Source organism: Giraffa tippelskirchi, chromosome 9 (genome assembly GCF_054371585.1).
Source record: "Giraffa tippelskirchi isolate mGirTip1 chromosome 9, T2T-mGirTip1v1.2.pri, whole genome shotgun sequence".
Taxonomy (NCBI): domain Eukaryota; kingdom Metazoa; phylum Chordata; class Mammalia; order Artiodactyla; family Giraffidae; genus Giraffa; species Giraffa tippelskirchi.
The window spans coordinates 116,398,710-116,408,275 of record NC_137283.1 but is presented as its reverse complement, the minus strand read 5'-3'; the positions used below and the strand labels follow the sequence as shown (position 1 = coordinate 116,408,275).

General features: G+C 52.4%; 1 protein-coding gene across 1 annotated transcript; it reads left to right on the top strand.

The window, feature by feature from the left end:
• The first annotated feature begins 1,947 nt into the window (after window positions 1-1,947).
• PRDM13 (PR/SET domain 13) lies at window positions 1,948-9,314 on the top strand. The gene is made up of 4 exons (XM_081530876.1): window positions 1,948-2,091; window positions 3,551-3,682; window positions 3,972-4,092; window positions 7,585-9,314. Exons 1-4 carry the CDS (start codon window positions 1,948-1,950, stop codon window positions 9,312-9,314), a joined length of 2,127 nt encoding a protein of 708 aa, XP_081387002.1.
• The last annotated feature ends 252 nt before the right edge of the window (window positions 9,315-9,566 follow it).

The window sequence follows — 9,566 nt, the reverse complement described above, 5'->3', positions numbered from 1 at the left end:
TTACGGATTACGAGACTGAGGCTCTGAAGGAACTTCCCGAAGTTTCCTCGAATCTTGAGTAATGGAGCACAGACTGCATGAGCCCTAGTCTCTTGACCTTGTCCAGTACTGCGAACGCATATCTCCATCGAAGGGTCCCGCAGGTAGCTTCTTTGAGGGCCCGGTGGGACGGACTGCTAAGTTACAGGTGTCGCCACCTTGCGTCCTGCCGCTGCTGTTAATCAGAATCATCCGCGCCAGTGGCCTAAGGAACACATGTTCGGCGGGCAGAGCTGGCTGGAGATTTCGGCGTGGTGGCAGCAAGGAGTCCTCCCGCATCTGCGCAGTGGTTGGGCCTCCAACACCAGGCCGGAGCACCGAGTCACTCAGGTTTCTCCCGGAATACCGACTTCTGGGCATTGCGTTTGGAGAGCAGCGCTGAGGATGATTAGAACCCCGCAGGTGCCGGCAGAACTATCACAAATATCTAATGAGCTCGATCACTCGGCTATCACTCGACAATAATACAATAATTGTCCCCACACAAATCGAAGGCTTCTCTAAAAGAAAAGGAGGAGCATTCTGGTTGAACTGCGAAGTAATTCAGGAGACGCGGGTTCGATTCCTGGGTGAGGAAGATCTCCTGGAGAAGGGAATGGCTATCCACTCCAGTATTCTTGCCTGGAGAATTCCATGGACAGAGGAGCCTAGGCTGGGTGGGGGGCGGGGGTGGGGGCTATGGTCCATGGGGTTGCAAAGAGTCAGACACGACTGAGGGACTGAGCCGCATGCACTGTTATCAATGCCCACATCGCGCCTCTTTCCTGTGACCTTTGCTAGAGTGCTTTTAAAAGAAATGTCTGGCTTGTTGGTTCTGGGGAAATTAGCCCCAAGAAATTCGTCCTCGTTTTAAACTTAAAAGCGTTCAGGGCTTGAGTCTTCGGTTGGCCTACAGGGGAGGAATGATTAAAAATCCAGCCAGCAGAACCCCTCTTCAATCCTCGGGTGTAATCAAGGCACGCGATCCCCACGTCTAGTCCGGCAGTCTCTTCCCATTCTCCAGAGAAAGTGCGAGCCTGGGGAGCACCGAGGAGCAAAGGTGCAACTGACATCGTCTCCCAAAACTAGTTCGGACTCTTCAAACTGGACAGAGGGAACGATAAAGTGGTTCTAAATAGACTGGCCTGAACCCAATCCCCTGAAATGGTAATATGGCCGTTATTTAAAAAGTGTAGGTATTTTCTGGTGTTTTCCCATCAAGTACCTGCCTAATTTCTGTATGGCACACGCCAGAAATCAATAGAAGTTAACAAGTCCTCCAAACAGCCCCCATCTCTTTGTTTAATCTCCTTTACAATAAAGCCAAAGGGGAGAGAATTAAAAATCTTTGAAGTAGACCAAGGCTCAAAGGAATCAGCCAAGTAGACTTAAAGTAGTCACTTATTTCCCAAAACTGGTTTGTCGGCGAACAATAAAAGGAAGTAAAATTTATGGAGAAATTATACAGTGGATTTGTCACTTAAAATATCGTAACTGTCTCGAGGACAATACCCCATGCTGAGGATTAATGGTCCCGCCGGACCTTTGATTCACCAGCGCCTTTTCTTCGCCCTTGACAAATTGGATTTTTAGGAATGGGAAGGTCGCCTGGACCATTGTGCGCCAGCCATTCAGAGGCCTCGATTATGCAGGGGGCTGAGGGAACCACTCCATGTGACCCTCTCGGGTGGGACTCTGCAGCTGCTCCGCAGCACAACTCTCTCACCAAACTCCGCGCCCTTCCGCTCGCAGTGCCAAAAGGCGTCCGCCCAGATTGAAAAGGCGCAGTGCATGCCCGGCCGCGTCACTCTGCGGGTGCAGGACGCACGTCGGGGCGCGGCTCGCCGGCTCGCGCGGCTCCGGCTCTGTCACTCGCGCCCTGCTGAGGACCCCGCGCACCCAAGCGTCTGCCTGGCGGCGGCAGCAGCAATGCACGGAGCCGCCCGAGCTCCGGCCACCAGCGTGAGTGCTGACTGCTGCATCCCAGCCGGCCTGCGCCTCGGGCCGGTGCCCGGAACCTTCAAGCTGGGCAAGTACCTGTCAGACCGCAGGGAACCCGGGCCCAAGAAAAAGGTATTGGCCAGTCCGACCTCCGCTCTCTGCCGCTCGTTCGTCTCCTCTTCTTCCCTGCCTAGGAAAGGGGTGGATAGGGCTAGGGGAGGAAAGGGGTAACTGAGCCGTTACCTGCCAATTCTGCCAGGTGGAAGGGGACTCCAATCATTTCCCACAAGTCGTGTTAACCGAGAGCTGGACGTGGGCCAGGCTAGGGGAGAAGATATGGCTGAGAAGAGACAGCCCCTGGGTGGGGTGCACTCGGCTCTTTACGTGCTGGGATCACTAGGAACTCCCGATTTCTCCGGAGCGCTGGGGTCTCTGTCACGGAGGCACCCCCCCCAACCCTCCTCCCCGCCCTATCCAGCCTCTCTTGGCAAACGTGCCTTTTCTCTTTTATACAACACACAGGCGTTGAGGACTTTCTCTTTTTTTAATCTTCTGCCCTTCAATAAGCTAATTTGAGGCTTAAATTTACCTTTAAGATAATTTAATCTCATCGTCTCCGAAAAATTTATTCTTGGAGACTCTTAGTTCCTAGAACCTCCCCAGGTGTTTCCTTCCGCGGATGTCCGCTTGTGGATTTGGGGCGAATGGAAAGAGGATGCGCCAGGCAGTGGCTCTGACGCGGCTTCCAAGGACCAGGAACGTCCACCCGCGTGGGTCACCTGGGCCCGGCGATTGTAGCCGGGCTCGGAGGGGCTAGGATCGCAGATGGGAGGCTTCAGGGTCAATCTGCCGGCTCCGACTTCCCAAACAGCGTCGCGACCCCTGACCTGAGAGGGGTTCTAACAGGCTCCCGCCCGCCCTGAGGCGTCCCAGCGGGTGAAGGTCGGCCAACTGCGACCGGGAATGAAGGCAGGAGTCCGGTGGCTTGGGGAGGGGGAACTAGGAAGAGGACCCTGGACTACAGCTTTCTTGTAAGGCGCTGCTCGGGGGCTCGCCGGCCGGACCAGCACCTGGCTCATCTCGCAAACATCCTCTTCCCCGCGGAGTAAAGCCTAGCTCGCCGCGAACCACGCCTTCTGCTTTAAACGCGCTTTAATTGCTTTTAAATGACCAGTCAGCCCGCGGCCTCTTTGTTCAGACACTTTCGCCGCGGGGCTTGCAGGCATCTCCGCACTTGGGTGCGGTGCCGCGGGAATGAGGAGGCACGAGATGCCCTGTGTCCCGGGATTGATTGTGAAACGTCTGGGTACGAGGTGCGCCCAGGGTATATGTGACTCGTTGGGGCGGGATGCTTTCACTCGCGTTGTCAAGGTGGAACAAGACGGGGAACTGTTATATTAGCCAGCCTCCCCTCTTCCTCCCTCCCCCAAGCAAGGGTCCTAAGGACTTACCCTCCTCCCAGCGGCGCACAGCTGTCTGGCCGAAGCGAATGCAACCATTCCTACTTCGGGTGGGGGCGGAGGATACCCTTTCCCTCCAGTTGCGGGTCCGGCCGCGGCACCGGGGAGAACGACCACCGCTTATGTTGCAGGTGCGCATGGTGAGAGGGGAGCTGGTGGACGAGTCGGGGGGCTCCCCCCTGGAGTGGATAGGGTTAATCCGGGCAGCCAGGAACTCCCAGGAACAGACTCTGGAAGCTATTGCAGACTTACCCGGAGGACAGGTACTGTGGGCTTCCCCGCACCACCGCCAATTCTATCTACCAAACTGTCACTGATGTTAAGAGCAAAGCACTTTAGCTAGAGGTCTCATTTAAACATCCCAACAACCCTATAAAGTAGACATTATTATTTTCCCCATTTGAAGAATGAGGGACGTGAGGTTCAGAGGGGTCTAATACCTTTTCCAGCGTCACACAGCGTCAGGGCTGGGAATCGAATCTTTCCTCTTAGTTGTTATTTGACCAGTTACCCAGGAAATGACTGCAAGCTGTCCTGTTCCTTGGGTCCCAGATCTTCTATCGAGCACTGCGAGACGTCCAGCCAGGGGAGGAGCTGACTGTGTGGTATTCCAACTCCTTGGCGCAGTGGTTCGACATCCCCATCATTGCAACTCCAACGCACGACGAGAAAGGTACTGCCTCTAAGAGAGTCTCCAGGGCCAGCGCGGGGGGGGCGAGAGTCCAGTCCTCCCCCTCTGGTCTTTGGGGGCATCCCTAGAACTGAAAGGCCTTTTTCTTGCTCTGTGTAAAACTTAATTCATACTCCCAGTCGGAGTGGGCAGAGGCGACGTCACCACCACTGCCTTTAAATCAACACTAAACGCTAACAGACCATAGTAATCTCGCTCTTGATGTCAGGGAAAAAACACTCTTCATGAATTTCACGCGGGTCGTCCTTTCCAATAACATACCCAAAGAGACAATTATTTACTTACTTAAGAATCCATAAAGATGCCTTAACACATGATTAGGATAACTACATCATGAGCTCCAAAAAGTGTAACTTAAGCCTGGAATGCTTTTAGGTGAGGGGGATCTCTTCATTGGAGAAGAGTAATGTATTTCTACATCGTTTTAGAAGCATTACGGTACTTACAGCTGGTCAGTTGGCAGGTACTGAGGCCCTTCCGTTTAAATGGTATTTATTCATTCCCCTCTCTCTACTTAAATCGAAACTGGGGTGTATCCCAGTTTCTTCTCAGATTTATTTGATCCCTTCCAAAGCCCAGAGCGGATTCATGCAAATTAAGGTCCAGCAAGTAACTAAAGAAACATTTTCAAACCTCCTCTAGGACCCTGAGAAACACTTCCTGTGGATAAAAGCTGGAAGGTGCTAAAATAGTTAAGATCTTGAGACTCCCTTTTATTGCATAATGCTTCTATGACTTTCTTTTTTCTTCACCAGTTGTTTTAGTTTGTAATTTCTCATAAAGACATAGTTATATTTAAAGTCAACATCACAGATGCTGTGAAATATTTTGACACATTCTCCTGAATCACCTGCTTGATCTCATTCCTTTAGAAATAGAGTTAAAGAACTTAATACAAGTGTGGGATTTAAGAAACACTTCATGAATAAGACAGAATGAAATTAATTCAAAATGATGAATCACTTCACTTCAGAGTGTCCTTGTCCTCCATAAATTAATTCTATTGATTTTGTGGGTAAATCTGTATGTATAGTATTCATAAAAGTTTTCCTAGATTTTTCCTTCTATCACATAACATTACATTCTCTTGTCAACTTCTTCCAGTAAAAGAGAAACATGACAAAAGCCCCATAGTGGAGAACTCTCAAATCTGTCACTATAGAACAATTCCAAGGACTACTGGCCTTTTGGGGCCAGAAATTTTTGCAAAAACACCCTTCCTTAGACTCTCTCAAATAGTACAAAAGCAACTTGTTTGAGTGGTGGCCCTCATGTTTTCATTTCAGTCAATAGAGCCTACAAACATTATATGGTCATTGACGTCAGAACAGACACCATTTCCCTTTTGGGGAATGTGTAGGTTATTTTGAACCCTGATTTCTCCAGCTTTCAGATGCTTGAAATCTTGATAACCTTGGATATGCATCTGAGAGAGGAGGCAAAATCACTTACAAGGTATGTTTGATACGTTTGGCACACGTTGGATTTCAGAATCAAGAGAATATGTCAACTCATTAGGATAAACTAAAAAAACATAATGAAACAAAACATACATTGGCTTAAACCTTGAAAAGAGGAAGAAATAAGTAGAGATATCTGCAATTCTTCCAATATTGGCTAACCCTAGTGGGTTTCAATTCCATAGTAAGATTAAGGAAAATACTGACTCTTTGTTTTAGGAACAAAGCTGAATCACTTTGGGGTAGCCTCGGAAAATGCTCTCTTTAAAAAGGGGTGAGGGGAAGGAGATTCTGAACTTAGCAGAAAGGAGGTTACTTAAGATATTAAATCAACACACCCACCAAGAGAACTCAGAAAGTCTTCCCTCTCTATGAAGATTTACTTTACACGGCTGTTCAGTACAACAGACATGATTTTTATCATAGAAATCATTGGAATGACTTTTATCTGTCTTCCATAAACAATGAGGATAGGTCACCTAGGCAAATCGTCTTCCTTTCTCCATTTTCTTTCTGCTCTACCTTAAATTCAGCTAGAATAATCTGCTCCTTACTTGAACTTCCACCTTAGTTATCTGGGAGGAAGGATGACTTGCTTTATCCAGATTCAGGAGTAAAATACATGAAGAGAGCAATATCTGAAAATTTCTCCCATTGTTGTTTCTGTAGTAATGTTTTAGAAGTTTTAAGCTGCTGTGTGCAAGAAGGAAAAATTTAAATTTCCCATTACATTTAATGAAACTGATGTTTACTTTGTATACTTTCTTGTGGCTCAACTAACTTCCTTCTTATGGACATCCTTCCCTTCAATCAACCAAAATAAACCTATAATCAATAAACCAAGTATTATCAATCAACCACAACATTCAAAAACAAATCCAACTGCAAGCTTGCCTTCTCTGAAGTGATATAACATGACCTTTTAAAGTGAAAATTAACTTCTACCATGTGATCAAAATCTGTTTCATATACATGTCTTTTGACTGTGTTCACAGACTCAAGCAAAATTAAACAACTAATGTTAATAATATTAAACACACAAGGAGGTTTTATGCCAAAAGCATGTATGTAGTCCCTGATAGAGAACTGTGTACTTACAGAAAGCTGAGTATCTATATTATTCTCTCTCTCTCTCTCTCACACACACACGCACATACATTGATATTTTCCAAGAACTTTACTAAGCTTGGATTTGTGCAGCTATCTAGGAGTTAATTAATAACCAGGTGGAACAACTGACAAGACAATGCATACAATCCTTCCATTTTTAGAATATGAGGACCTAAGACTTTTTCTTTTCTCCCATCAAATTAAATGGGGTTAAAGAGGAAATAAAGATGCAAATAATTTTGAAGAATAGCAAATCATAGTCCCAATGTGGTCCTTCAGTTGGTCACGCTCCAGGAAAATCTCCAGCAAAGTGTGTAAGACTGGGAGGGGTTGGGGAGGGTGGGTAGTGGACATAAAAGACATTGTTCTGTGAAAAGGAATGATTACATATGGCCCATACATACAGGATATTGTCTCGCCTGGTAATGAGGCGCTCACGACCATTAGATTGGCCTTTGTTCAGTTTATCCAAACTCCTTGACATACGCCACCTATTCTGCAAACGCCAACAGATGGGCCCAGGCACAGCACAGCCCCGACACTTGATTTAAAGCAACAGCTGCTCTCGGCTCTTCCCCGGCCAGCCTCCCTGAGTACTGCCCTTCCAATGAAGATATGCTCGGATGGCCCGGAAAGTCTTCGTTGGAAAGGCCCAGGTCACACCTCTCGGTCTTTGAGTAGTCCCAGAGGATGGAGATGGTGACAAAGTTGGCCATTTGGGGCTTCTCGGAGTCCTTGCTACAATGGGGCTACCGAACTCACTTATTAGCCGGTACCCAAGAATACTTATGCTTCACCCCACACCGCTGGTCAAAACCTGGGCTCTGCCTTGGGCGCACTGGCGCTTTCTTTCTCTCGCTTGTTTGCTTCTCACCGGGTCTCCTTTTGACTGTTTCTCGCCCAGGGGAGGAGCGCTACATTTGCTGGTACTGCTGGAGGACGTTTAGATATCCCAACAGCCTTAAGGCACACCTACGTTTCCACTGCGTGCTCAGCAGCGGCGGGAGCCGCGCCTACCTGCACCACGAGCACGCGGCTCGCCAAGGCGCTGCCCCGGCCGCGGATGGCCTTCGCCTTTCCCCGAAACCCCCAGCGTCAGATTTCGCTGCGGCCGCTCCGGCGAGCACTCTTCGACCGCATCCGCAGGTCCCACCGGCCCCCCAGGCTTGCGGAGCGCGGGAGAGCATCAAGCGCGAGGCCTCCTCCGCGCCCTCCGCCACGTCGCCGACCCTGGCCAAGTGGGGGCCGTCCAAGAAGGGAAAGGAGCAGCCGGACCGCGCTCTGGACATGAGTGGTCCCGCCCGAGGACACGGACACTTCCTTGGCATCGTGGGCGGTTCCCCAGCGGGGGGCGGCGGCCTCGCTTTTTACCCGGGCGTGCGCTCGGCTTTCAAGCCCGCTGGCTTGGCCAGGGCAGCCGCGGCCGCGCACGGCGACCCCTACCGGGACGAGGGCTGCGGCAAACCCGGGGCCGGCCTGGCTTTAAGCAGGCTGCTGGGCGGGGGACGGGCAGGCGGACACCCGAGAAGCGGGGAGAACCCAGCGGCTGGCGGCGCTGGCCACCACCATCACCACCATGCGCACCACCATCACCATCCCAAGTGCCTACTCGCAGGGGACGCGCCGCCGCCTCCTAGCCTGCCCTGCTCCGGGGCTCTGCGCGGCTTCCCTCTGCTCCCTGGGCCCCCGGAAGAGGCGTCCGCCTTCAAGCACGTGGAGCGCGCCCCGCCAGCAGCCGCCGAGCTGCCTGGAGCGCGTTACGCGCAGCTGCCCCCGGCTGCCGGGCTGCCCCTCGAACGCTGCGCGCTGCCTCCCCTCGACGCGGGCGGCCTCAAAGGCTACCAGGGTGGCGAGTGCAGCCACCTGCCAGCCGTCATGCCGGCCTTTACGGTCTACAACGGGGAGCTCCTGTACGGCTCACCAGCCGCCGCCGCTTATTACCCGCTCAAACTGCACTTCGGCGGGCTGCTCAAGTATCCGGAGTCCCTCTCTTATTTCAGCGGGCCCGCGGCGGCGGCCTCTCTGAGCCCAGTCGAGCTGGGCTCCCTGGCTAGCATCGACCGAGAGATCGCCATGCACACGCAGCAGTTGTCGGAGATGGCAGCCGGGAAAGGCCGCGGCCGCCTGGACGCGGGGACGCTGCCCCCGGCCGTCGTGGCGGCGGGCGGCGCCGGGGGAGGCGGCAGCGGGGGCGGCGGCGGCGCGGGCAAGCCCAAGACGGGTCACCTGTGCCTCTACTGCGGCAAGCTGTACTCACGCAAGTACGGGCTCAAGATCCACATGCGGACGCACACGGGCTACAAGCCGCTCAAGTGCAAGGTGTGCCTGCGGCCCTTCGGCGACCCCAGCAACCTCAACAAGCACATCCGGCTGCACGCCGAGGGCAACACGCCCTACCGCTGCGAGTTCTGCGGCAAGGTGCTGGTGCGCCGCCGGGACCTGGAGCGCCATGTCAAGTCCCGCCACCCCGGCCAGAACCTGCTCCCCAAGGCGGCCGACGGCCCGTGTGCCGAGCCTCACTACCCCCCGGAGCCGGGGGAGTCCAAGAGCGACAACGACAGCGACGTGGACGTCTGCTTCACCGACGACCAGAGCGACCCGGAGACCGGGGGCGGTGGCGAGCGCGACTCGTAACGAGTCTTCCAGGGAAGGCGGGGAGTATGGGGGCGTGGACAGAGGGAAGAGGGGGTTCTGCTGTGGGAGAAGAGGAGCTGCTGGAGGTGAGAAAGACCCGGCGGACAAAACCGGTTTGGTTTTGGTCGCGCGCCAGATTTGGAACAGTGAGCGGTCCCAGGTCAGATGCTGAAACTCTGAGCAAAGGTTTAGAGGTGTCTTAAAGAAATCTTGCTTTCCGAGTATCCCCAGGGCGGCGCGTCCCAGCGCACT

Bases quoted from the DNA above. Each gene is read 5' to 3' on its own strand.
- PRDM13 (XM_081530876.1), top strand. From the start codon at position 1,948: ATGCACGGAGCCGCCCGAGCTCCGGCCACCAGCGTGAGTGCTGACTGC. The intron at 2,092-3,550 runs GTATTGGCCAGT...CTTATGTTGCAG, and splicing joins AACCCGGGCCCAAGAAAAAG to GTGCGCATGGTGAGAGGGGA. The intron at 4,093-7,584 runs GTACTGCCTCTA...TTTCTCGCCCAG, and splicing joins TCCAACGCACGACGAGAAAG to GGGAGGAGCGCTACATTTGC.